Below are 12,745 nucleotides of genomic sequence, written 5' to 3'. Positions count from 1 at the left end.
TCAGACTGAGTGCCCGGCACTGGTGTCCGTCGCCTTTTCTGGCGCCTAAGTTGAATACGACGCTTTCAAATGAATTTGAGAACGGTGCCCAAGAACGGGCACCACCTCCAGACGTAGTAGTGAGCAAGGACACTGTGCTCAGCACGTTTTATGAACCAGTTTTGACTTTGGGCACCGGTGCCGGGCACTCAGTCTGAACGCAGTCTTAAAGTATTGGCAATAAATGCTTAATAATTACATAATTAGATATTCATATTTTGATAAAGCGTAGAAAGTTGATTAGTAAGTCTTTGGCCATTTTTCTCTGAAGCGTTTGTAACGGTTTGTTTCGGATATGCAGTAGGTTGGGCACAAACACGCAAAATGAAATTTCGGCAATCGGCATTTGGTCCAAGAGTAGCGCAACATCCGCCGGAAGCTCGGTTCCCAGGACCATTTCAATTTTCAATAACAACAACAAGATCACAGTGGGAGATCGAAGTAATATAATTGTGGCGAGATTTTGGCAGAGTAAAATCCGATCAGGGTGTTATTTCGGTTTGTGGAGACTCAGTGGAGTTAGAGTGAACGTTTAAAACACATATCCCTTCATCCAATGTGGCTTAATACCTTTCTAGGGCGATATTTCACGGATTTTCACTCACAACACCAACTTGAAGAGACGCGACATTTTTCTACGACCGACGGAGGTTATTGAAATGCAGCCCGACTAAACTCTACTTTACTATGGTGTATCAAGAAGAATCCAGTGAAGAATTGTTTGAAATCAATGTTAAAATACTTGAGTTGTTATTGTGACAAGCGAACAATTATTACTGCCACTTGGCACGTGTACAATATTTTGAAACTTGCAAAGAGCCAAAGACTACAATTTACCAAATTTGTTATTTGACGTCCGTACTATTTTGTCCGAACAATCTAAGTTATAAAATTAAAATCTAAGTTAAAATTATACGTACCTGAAAAGTGAAATCGCAAATCCGTTATCATCACCTTTATCTTTAATATCTATCATACATATTCGTAAATATGGTGCGTATGATAGAGAACCGGTAATATTCAATATTCATTCGAAGCAAATTATAATACCGCGTCCGCCAATCGCGTCCGCATGAAAGACCTGCGCGAGCATATTTAAATGGTGAAGGGCGCTGTCAGCCTGTCAAACAGCCTGCTAATGACAACCTCGTTGCTAATGATAGCCTGCGCGCAGACGAAATATTAGTATACTAGAAGTTACTATCGCAAGGAAAGTGCTGGCATCGCAAGTCCATTTATCACATGTTGAAGAAAAACAACGGCTGTTTAAACTAAATTTGTCTACTCCACAGAGGCTTTCTGGGCTTTTTTTTCAAAAGAATAATATTAAGTGTTAGGTGTCACTACTGTTACAGTAACAATGTTGCGACAACATGTGTTTTTGCGCGTGTATTTGATACAGCATTAATTTGCTCCTGCCAGCAGCTTCGTGCGTGCTGAGAGTGAGAGCAGTTGTGAATAGACTCATCAAGGTTATTTCCGCCATATTGCCTGCGGCTGCAGGGCAAAAAAAACTGGGTTTGAGCTGCGCGACCCGCTAATTCAGGCATTTACATTAAGATTCAATACATATGGCGGTCACAGAATGTTTTCCTTTTTGCCACCATTTCTAACAAAGCACTGTGTTGTTGTGGCGAGACGGGATTTTATTTCAATTAATAATAGTAATACTCAATCTCGTCTCCAGTGTGCCCAGAGTCCGCAATGCTTTGCTTGCAAGTGTGAAAATTGAAGGCTATTATAAGAGATGGGTGGCGGCTTTTCGGGGCGGCTGTCGTGCGCTTGTCATCACGCGAAAATACAAATCAACACAAATCGTCCTTTGTTGTGACTTCAAGTAAGTTAAACCGCTCAATAAAACGAGTGCTTCGTTAGAAATCGTTAAATTCAGTGTTCACTTGCGGTTTGCCTACGAAGTGGCAAAAACGAAAACTTTCTATAACCGCCATTCGTATTGAATCTTAAAACTCATTGTCATCGGATCAGATGGCATCTTAAAGTGGTAAGCTCATTTTAACTTGCGATTTCTGTGTGAATACTTGACCGATTTTAATAAAAATCAAACCATTTTAAGGAGGGAATTGTCCTCAGTAGAATGAGTAGATACATGCTTTTTTTAGATCGATATGTTGCCAATTCGCCATAGTATTCACGTGAGTTAAGCGCGTGCTTACTGCGTGCTCGGAATGTTGTCATGCGGTTGGAAGAGGCGACAAAACTCTATGATACCCTCCTCCTAGGGTAAATTTGACCCCAAAAATCGATTCCTGATGTAAAATTGGACCAAGGGGTCCAACCTTTTTTCGCATATCAAACATGTTTGATCTATTTACTAAATCGTCTTTTCAAGCTCTATCGTTTGGTTGTATTCCGGGGTCTTTAGCCCAAATACTTGCCGAGATATTAAGTTTACCTTCTTCCCGACAATATTGTCGGGTGTAATCTATTTACGACAACAGTGAGTCAGTGGCGGGTCGCGCGGGCCGGCGCGGCTCGAAGCCAGTTTTTTTGCCCTGCAGGCAATATGACGGAAATAGCCTTGCAGGGGTTCGCAGACGCAGGTAACTTCCATATATAGAACGCATACCATATATGGTTTTCGCCAGAATGAATGACAAAAATCGAGATTTTGCCTCAATATACGTGCCCAGACTCCGAGGCGTACGCGGCCAATCTCCAGATTAGTGTGCTGGCTCGCTGCGCTCGCCAGCAATTACATCCGCTAGCAGTCGTGGTTGCAGTCGGCAGTCGCTCAAACAACAGTTAAGTTAACACCATGCACTTGTGTACGAGTAATAAATGTTGACCGAAGTATATGTATTTTCGGTCAACCGTGAACGTCGTCAGTCGTCACCCCGTCCAACTTAACGATTCATCATCTTGAGACCGACTCACTTCATTTTGAGACCAACTGAAGCATGTGTACCACCCCCCCACACCCCCCCACATTTACGCCCCTGCTTTTATATGATAACGACGCTTGATTATTGGGTATGAATCCGCCTTAATATACCGCAGTATATGATAATGAGAACAAATAATAATTGTCGTTTGTCGTAGGCCTTTATAATGTTCCAACTTTAAGACCATATTTAATTCTTTAATAGATAAAACAAAGGCGAATAATAACGGAAAGGCCAAAGCGCAAACAAGTGCACGTCTTGCTAAGGCTTTGGAAGAAGCCGAAAACCTATTTTTAACAAATACTCCCAGCGCCAACAAAATTCGAAAGAAGCCTCAGAAAAGCCACATTGAAATCAGAAGAGACAACGAGGGGAATAGAATTTACCACTGTCCAAGAAAAGGTTTTGTACAGTATTAACTATACTCTTATTTATATATATTTTTTACTTTTCAGCTCCGCCTTTTACAATTTATCTTTTTGGTTGGCCAAACTTCATTGATTCAAGTAAGATATAATAAGTTTAGAGCTGCATTTCACATAACTATTAACCCATTGAGCCACATTGTGCTCAAATGTGCCCTACTTTAGTATTTACTCTAAATTGTCTAACGCCAGACAATTTTACTCGTCAAGGGAGAGTACTGGCGCCTCCTGATGGGTTAATCAGCTTTTCACTTGTCATATTTTGTTGCTGAATGGTTTGGAAGCTATTTTGTGAATTGTGAGATGACTGAAAAAGTGCATGTTTGCTAATTAAAGGTACAGTAGCATGGAGAATTTTTCATTATTTTAAAAGGGTCAAGATGGATGAAAGCTGTTGTGGAAAGCACCAGCATGGCAGATGATATGGATGACTTACCATCACCCACAGCAGAGCAACCCTCCAACAAGGAAATAAATTATCAAGGTGATTACCCATTATCTAGCAATAAGCATGAATGTACCTACTCTCATATCTTACTTTGTCTAGCATTACATCATTTAAATTGTCAGTGGAAGATACTGCCATTTGATAAGTTTATAACACTACTATCTGCCAGTACAAGCAATGGACCTGAATTTGCCTTAACTTTCTTATTTTACCATTTTATGCCGTTTAATACCAGACAATTTTAGTTCTCTCAATAGAATAGTACTGCCAGTTAATGGTTTAGTTAACATTCTGTTATTCACTCATTCTCCAAGCCTAGATGGTTATGTAAGTCACATTTCTGCATTCATTGTCATTTAAAATATTCCCAATTTCATTGATGAAATTTCAGAACAACTGGCTAGCATTCTTGATGATTGTGACGAAATATGTAGTGAAATGTATGGAGACTGCCAGGAACCAGAACCCATGTCTCAGTGGCAAAAGAGAACCAAATCTAGTGATGCAAACTGGGAAAATTGGAGAGATAACCTGTTCTCATCTCTTCTTAACTCCTGTGTCATTCCTGAGGATGAATTTATATGTATGGCATGTGGTAATGAAACAGCTGTGTAGTTAAGTGCTCAGAATGCATTTCTCAGTATATGTGTCCCACCTGTGATGATACAGTGCACAGTGATAAGCCATTGCATGATAGGCAAGAATGGCTTAATGGTTTTTATCATTATCTGAAACCTACAGAAAGTGTGTCAAGAGAAGGAATAATTATGGTAAAAGGTATTTGTAATAATAACAGCACTATTCTGATTTCTACAAATTCAACCATGGGCCTATAGAGTCAGTATAGCACCTTTTCTCATTGTCAAGAGACTTGATTTAGTTATAATTGTTTTATAGCAGCCCCCCGTAACATAATTATTGGTAGTACTTGGCAGGCTTCAATATCCTTATTAAAAGAATAATTATGTAGCTAGGTTACATTTGAGTGCATGTGCAGCTAGTATGGATTCATTGATTTAATTTACATAATTTTACTACAATACACTACACAAACAAAAGAGTAAAAGTATTTACTTTTTTGTTGCAGAACGTTACTGTCCGTTGATTTGTGACACACAGTGTAGATCATGTGGTGAAGGGCAGTTAAGAAAATGTGTTGCAAAGGATAAGATAATTTTAGTTACCATGAAAGGTTTGTGTTTGTCCAAACTCTAGAACCAGCAAATCTTTATAAGTAAAGAGCATAAGTTGTAAAATGTAAATTGGGACATCTTAAAATCTCAAAATGTGGATTATTGTAACATGTACCTCTAGAATACTGTATTTTGAGTTTTCAATTAGGATTTTTTAATTTGTGGTTTGTACTTTATCTGTTATTTAAAGTTTGCTTTTATAAAGTGCTTTTTTGTTAGCTAATTTAGTTTATATACAGTCATAATTTTTAATTATCCTTGTTAGGTCGTTATGATTTGCACTGGTTCTCCCTTGTTTGTGAAGCTTGCAATGTTGTCCAACCATTGTCCCTGACAAGCATTATAAATAATGGTTATTGGCCGGGTTCCCCATGCCAAGTAAACTACCTCTTCGACCAAGAAGTGTTTAGAGTGTGGGAAACCTTCAAAATGCGAATGCCTGGATCATCAGAGTCTGCATTTATAAAAAGCCTTGGAGGATATTTCTGCAGTGAAAGGCCGGGTAAGTTTAATGCATGGTGATAATAGTATAAGCTGTGCTGTACGGTAATGAACAGAGCATAATTAACATACAGTTCATGTACAGCACACCCAAGTTTGATAAGTGTATGTGATAGCCATTAATTATGTAAGTATATGTTTTCTTTAATTGCCAGACAGGGATAATTAATGCATCCACATTCAGAAAGGCTGCAGCTGAATGGAGATACTGTCAGTATGAAGTAGATAAGTTGCAGGGTATAACCTACATTGATTGTCCTCCATGCTCTATGTCACAACATTCTGCACATGTGGATGGGAATCAGAAGCTTTATCGTTTTAAAAGTGTACCAAGGTGTGTCAATAATTCATACTATTTTGTACCCTGATCTATGTTTAATTTTTGGTTTTTATAAAGTGCATTGTAATCTTGTAAATGCTGTTAAATCTGCCATCCTGCACAGAGCAATGTGTGAAAATTTCTAATTTTAAAAATGTTTCAATAATGTTTTGTAGAGGTAATAGAACTTCTTACTATGGGGATCTCTTCATTAAGAATAACACAGATGTTGATATTCAGATTGCTGAAGTATATAGCACTGGAAAGAAAGAGGTATTGTGCATCAATTAGCTATATTGCCATCACCATCACAAACAAATTTGGGAAAATGGCATTGTTCACAGCGTGGGTTATAAAAGCACTGAAAATGGTTGTACAATCCATACTTATGTTTACTTAAACTATGTAATAGGATAATTTCTATGAATACAATACCGGTACCGGTGTGTGGTGTTCTAGGATGCAATAGTATTAACAGCAGCATCATAGTGCTTACATATCAACTTAAAGTTTAAGAGGGGTGAAGGCATTAATTTTCCGATAAACATAAATTTTTAGGGATGATTTTTCCGAAAAAAGGTTTTCGGACATCAAATATTGCATTCTGTTTAGGTTGGAAGCAACGCTTGTGGAGATTCACACTGGAAAGCAGCTAAGGCCGTAAGTAAAAGCAAGAAAAAGCAAGATGAAACTGGTTTAGAGGTTGCTTGCTGTCGGCACAGTATTGCACAAGCAGCAGTTAATATGTTTCGAGGAGAAATATATGGATATGCACACTACTTGCATACTCAGTACCTTTTACCAAGGCATGTCAAATTTCTTTGGCAAGATGTAATTTGTCTGTACTGGCCATGGGCAGTGTCAAACACACCTCGTCGTCTTCTCAAGGCTCTTGATATGGCACCTGCACTATCTGTAATGCATGGTAAATCTCATTCTTGGAACTGCCAGGTATGTTGCAATTTAGTACTAAAAGCCTCGAACGTATTGCCAAAAACGAAACTAAGCTGTTAACGGGAAAAGTGAAATTTCGTAAAATATTGTGAGTAATAAAATTATTCTATTTTCATTTATACTGTACAATATATCAATTTTTAGTTCACATGGGGTGGCAGGTGGCAAGACGGCGCTGCAAATGGTACTGGAGAAGAAGCTGAGCAAGTCAACAGCTATATTTCTCGCCTTGGCTCTACTACGAAGCGGATGTCAGCAGCAGGTGGGTTTAGCAATCGGCTATCGTTTTTTTTGCACCAAAACACTCTGTGTAATAGTACTGTGTAATGGTGAACCGAAACAAATTTTTGTTTCTCCTTGAAATGCCAATACTGTACAGAATTTCGTTATATTGTAGGGCGTGAAGAAGCTCTTACGGAGCATGTTTTGGGATGGAATAAACGAAAAGTCTTGAACATGCCTAAATACCTCAGGATGCGTTACGCTAAGGTTTATATTGTTATACTTATTTTGGTATTGCTATTGTGTGTTGTTGACACTACGATTGGTTTAGAAGTTGAATGTCACAATGATTGAAAGTGTAATTTGACGAATACGTAGTAAGATTAGATTTGCCAGTTAGAGGGGGGTTACTTGTGAAGGAAGTACAGTACTGTACTGCCAATAGCACAATAGATTTTTTGTGGGTGGATCCCTGTGTGCGTTTTAAATCTCGATTGCTTTGTTTTTCACATGAAAATGCAGACAGCAAAAACACTAAAAGAAAAACAAAAAGAATTAGAGGAAACTCTTGTGGATTTTGGCCTACAGGGAAAGGAAGAAAAAGAGATTTTAGAGTGGAAATCGACTGTTGAAAACTTTGCGAGAGGTTAGTGTGTTTTTCGACCGTATATTATCAACTTTTAGTCGTCATCGAAACGCTTAACAAATACTTACAGCACTGTGTTCAGAGTTACTCATGTTTTGTGTGAAACATCTACCAATAATAAGTAATACTTTTCTCCAAAAATTCTTTAAAAGAAAAATCTTTTTCGTTGAAAATATCATCGCCTGTAGCTGATATACTTTTTAGCAACCAAATTTTGATATGAAATATTCAACCAAAAATATTTTAATTAAGCCTCGATTTTCCATTCATTGTTACTAAAAACGTTGTGTACCCACTGTTACCATAGCGGATGGTAAAATCGAACAAGAATACGGGGACGCCGAAAACTATTTTATACTGTATCATCAAATTCGTGACGCAACATTATTAAAATCATTCGTGGAAGGAGGGGATCGACAAACACGCGACTTGCTTGGAAATGTTGAATTGCACAGTACAGTGGAGTCAAAGACATCACAACTGTGTAGTTTGCAGCAGCAGTTGAGCAAAATAAAATAAAAGTTCCAGCAAGTATCCGAAGAGAAGCTTCTTGAAAAAGGGAAAGAAGAGTTGATACTGAAGTCGATCTTAAAATTGCAAAGGAAAGCAGAGATTATATATTTTTCAATACAACGGAGAGCACGTGATATATCTAAAGTGGCTGGTAAGTTGATTCAGGATTCAGAACGTAGTTTTGAACGTGGTGTTGCAGTTTCATAATCGTTTTTTTTTCCTTTTTAAATGTACACCAATATATTAGATCGATCTAAAATGAGATCAAGCATGAGAAAGAAAATGAGCAATGAAAGAAAGAATTTAAAAGCAGTTGTAGATAAGTTAAATGCATTTGGTCGATCAAGTGTTTCACTTGAAGAAGTCTTGGAAGGTGATTTCCCTTGGTCAGACAGTGATAAAGAGAAGGCATTTGGTAATTATATACACTAATATGTACCAGAGGTCTTACCAATTACTTCAATATTGACAAGATGTTTTCATTTCAATTGGAAGATTGGTTGTAACAAACTGACAGAGGATTTGAGGAATTTACGCCAAAGTATAGAAACTTGAAAACTTACTAGTAGATTTTTACAATACTGATGGCAAACATTTTGGTTACATATAAGTATAATTTAGGATTAGTTTCACCAGGTTGTTCAGTGATGCAGTGATGGCAGTTATACCTTTGATCAAGATTTAATCTTTATATATGTACTGTAAATCTAGATTGTTATTAGCATATATAATTATATCGTTTTAGACTCGATTCCTATTCGTACCAAGGCAAGTATTGTGGACAAATTTGTGGCTGTGCAACGTTTAACGGAAGAACAAGATTTGTTGATTGGAGAAATGGTGAATTTTATGGCATATTACCGAGACAATGTCTTGAGTGAACTGGACAATCAGCAGAAAGGGATAAAAGAAATGATTGGTATTGTACAGTACACTATGTCGTTTCTTTGTAATAACAGAATATCGTGCATTTATGCATGTATTTTACTAATGCCTTCTCTATTTTGTATGATGTTTACAGAGAGTATATTAAATCCTGATTTGATTGAAGAGGAAAGGGTGAGTAACAAAATGATAAACGCATGCTCTATCACCATTCACCTTATCGATAATTACGTCATTAACCTGGGAGCTTTGCTTTTGTTAATCGTCAGCCAATCGCTTCGCGTCGTCTTTTAAAACAAAAAATATTTGTGTCTTACTTATGGAAAGGTTGTATTACAATTGATGCATAAGCAATCTCCCCTTTCAAATTATAGAGGCTCTATGGAACGTGTAATAAAATATCATTAAAGACACTGGGACTTAATACATTCCTATATATATAGTGTGTACATTTTGAAGGTCGCACAAGAACTTCCTGAAATAGATGTGAAGCGGTACCAAATTAGAAGAGAAACGATCTCAACTTTAAAGGGAAAACTTGCCATGTGCAATGCAGGGACTTGGTTTGCGAAGCTAAAACTTCAAAATGGAATGAGAAACTTCCGAGACTTAGAAAACGTAGAGCTGCAACATTATGAAGATGTTGATGCGGAAGAAGAAGCAGAAGTTTCCGAGGGTGAATCGTCGTCCGATGACGAAGAAAATAAAATGGACGAATAAATAAAATACTTTCCTGAGAAATTATATTCAATGTATGTATATAACAATTTTAGAAGCTTCGGTGAATTAAAGAATATAATTGGAACAGCACAAGGCAGTAGAGAAATTATTCCAAGGTCAATACAACATTAAAATAGCATTCGGTGTATAATTAAGAATAATGTTATAAGGTAATAGTTTTTCTTCTAAACATGTAGTATATATAGTGTACACTCGTAAATTTGTTGTTCATTTAAAGGGACGCATTGTTTTTTGTTTGCTTTGTCTATTAGTTTTCCAAAGCTTTGGTGGCTGCATGTAATGCTCTGGTTTTCTTCTATTAAAAAGATGTATGTTTTCACAAAATCAAACAAATATGACAGTTAAATTTTTCTCCTTGCATTATTAGCATTTATGACTTGTATTCTCCGTTTGGTAAGTTACTGGACCTCACGATATATAATTTTCCCGGGTTACTGTACTTTTAACATATGGATTGTCTGGTGAAGCACTTACTGTGCAAATTGGTTCGATTCCAATTAAATCCTTTTATAAATAAATATTTCCAAAATACCCAAGCCATATTTCACTTTTAAATTTCTGTCAAGAGTTTGCCTTGTTGAAACTAGCTCTGGCACAAATTTTCAGTTAATATCCTTGCATCGCTGTGTCTGTTGTAAAACAGGACTCATTTCACGCATATCCAGTCAATATATAATACGGTAACAGCATTGTGCCCAAAACGACCTCCTTTTACACACAAACTTAAATTGAATATTTCACTTTGAAATTTCTGTCAAGAGTTTACCTTGGTAAAACTAGCTCGGGCACAAATTTTCAGTTAATATCGTTACATCGCTGTGTCTGTTGTAAAACAGGACTCATTTCACGCATACCCAGTCAATATATAATACGGTAACAGCATTGTGCCCAAAACGACCTCTTTTACACACAAACTTAAATTGAATATTTCACTTTGAAATTTCTGTCAAGAGTTTACCTTGGTAAAACTAGCTCGGGCACAAATTTTCAGTTAATATCGTTAATCGCTGTGTCTGTTGTAAAACAGGACTCATTTCACGCATATCCAGTCTATATATAATACGGTAACAGCATTGTGCCCAAAACGACCTCCTTTTACACACAAACTTAAATTGAATATTTCACTTTGAAATTTCTGTCAAGAGTTTACCTAGGTAAAACTAGCTCGGGCACAAATTTTCAGTTAATATCGTTCAATCGCTGTGTCTGTTGTAAAACAGGACTCATTTCACGCATATCCAGTCTATATATAATACGGTAACAGCATTGTGCCCAAAACGACCTCCTTTTACACACAAACTTAAATTGAATATTTCACTTTGAAATTTCTGTCAAGAGTTTACCTTGGTAAAACTAGCTCGGGCACAAATTTTCAGTTAATATCGTTACATGGCTGTGTCTGTTGTAAAACAGGACTCATTTCACGCATATCATGCATCAAAGACGTTCGATCGGACACTTTCGTAAGATCATAAACGTAAAAGCACTGCCTTATCCAGGCGGGTAGAAAATTTACCCTATTTCGAGTAGATATAACACATGCGCCTTATAAGTGAATATGTTTTACAAATTTGGGCGAGTTTCTAAAGTTTATCCTCGGCTTCAGGAGAACAGATCATAGTTGTAGAGAACGGGGGCAATTGCCCCCCACCCCCGAAGAAAAGTTAGAAGTTGGAAAGTTAGGCAAATTTCAACATTGCATGTATGGTCGGATGAGAAATGGGCAGGAAATTATAAAGTCCCATTTTTCAAAAATTGCCAGTAAATTTGGTCGACAGGGGAGGGGAAATATTCATTACCCCCTAAAGTAATAGCTCCTCTACGCCTACGGAACAGATCCTGTTATGTCAGATTATGTTAGTTCCCATAAAACTGCATGCGCACTCCTCATTCTTGCACGTCCCCGGGTAGTTTAGGCGCAACAAACGGAAATTTAACGATTCTAAAAGACAGTCAAATTTTGGTTAAACTAAAGCCTATTTTTCATTCGGAAAATATATAATCGCGCGACCCGGAAATTCGTTTCCGTGGTGAATTTCGACGCGCTAAAAACGCTGTTCAGAAACATAAAGTTCTTCCATTACAACAGGCCGGTTTTTCAGCGGTTCACAGAGCGGTTTGCAATTTTGCATTTCACTCACTGGTATTAATTTTCCATATATAAGACAGCCGCCGACAATACGAGCCTGCACGAGTAGGAGAATTTTCGCTGACATGGACCAACGTGAATATTTGACGTGAAAAACGTTTTTGGTTGCCTTATTGACCTTATTGGTTTCCTTCTTGAGTGCATGAACCAATTTGCCTCGTTATATTTTGGCTTATCGTTTGATTCAGAACCAGATCGATGACTTTTCGTCCGTGTTGTAATTGTGCGCCCTTCGTGTTTTTTTTTTCTTATTTCAAACAAGTTGTTTTCGTTCTTAAAATTATAGCATTAACTACAGACATTAAAGTTTTAAGCCCTTTTTTTTTAAATCAACAATACGACGCACTCTACATCATCTACAATGCGTTCGCTGCTACGCGTTCATGCGTTCAGTGAACAGCAGATTGGTTTCTTTCTATTTCAGTAGATAGATATTCAGGAATGTTGTAGTGCTATATACTTGGGCACAATACGCCAGGACAAGCCTGGCACACGGAAACTTAAACAGGAAATAAGCTTGCATGGATGGACGGTCAAAGTTTGCCCGGGCAGGCCGTCTCCTGGAAACTCAAAGGCCATCCGTCTGGTTTCCATGTAACGATCATGACCCGTCGCAGACTTAACTGTTGTCAATTAACATTGAAATAGACAATGATTTCAGACATACAAAAATCAGTATAACCATGCATCGGCATCGTTCATCGCACGCCGATTGTCGTTTATTAACTATGTGATCTTTATTCGCGGTTAATTCAACAACTTTTATAAATTTGACTGCCCGCTGGAATTCGGTGGATAGCGCTATCC

General features: G+C 37.6%; 2 protein-coding genes across 2 annotated transcripts; both read left to right on the top strand.

Moving 5' to 3' along the window:
- Positions 1–4,459: 4,459 nt before the first annotated feature.
- Positions 4,460–8,185, top strand: LOC114531868. Its single transcript, XM_028553472.1, has 10 exons — positions 4,460–4,592; positions 4,903–5,007; positions 5,479–5,510; positions 5,665–5,843; positions 6,005–6,101; positions 6,441–6,779; positions 6,927–7,044; positions 7,180–7,271; positions 7,527–7,650; positions 7,958–8,185. Exons 1-10 carry the CDS (start codon positions 4,460–4,462, stop codon positions 8,167–8,169), a joined length of 1,431 nt encoding a protein of 476 aa, XP_028409273.1. The 3' UTR covers positions 8,170–8,185.
- An 874-nt stretch (positions 8,186–9,059) lies between these two features.
- LOC114531880 lies at positions 9,060–9,933 on the top strand. The gene is made up of 3 exons (XM_028553478.1): positions 9,060–9,082; positions 9,185–9,222; positions 9,508–9,933. The coding sequence occupies exons 1-3, from the start codon at positions 9,076–9,078 to the stop codon at positions 9,766–9,768; spliced, it is 306 nt and encodes a 101-aa protein (XP_028409279.1). The 5' UTR covers positions 9,060–9,075; the 3' UTR covers positions 9,769–9,933.
- Positions 9,934–12,745: the final 2,812 nt, after the last annotated feature.

This window comes from Dendronephthya gigantea, unplaced genomic scaffold, assembly GCF_004324835.1.
Source record: "Dendronephthya gigantea isolate DGI-Jeju-01 unplaced genomic scaffold, DenGig_1.0 000075F, whole genome shotgun sequence".
NCBI classification, from domain to species: domain Eukaryota; kingdom Metazoa; phylum Cnidaria; class Anthozoa; order Malacalcyonacea; family Nephtheidae; genus Dendronephthya; species Dendronephthya gigantea.
This window is presented reverse-complemented; position numbering and strand designations above follow the sequence as displayed.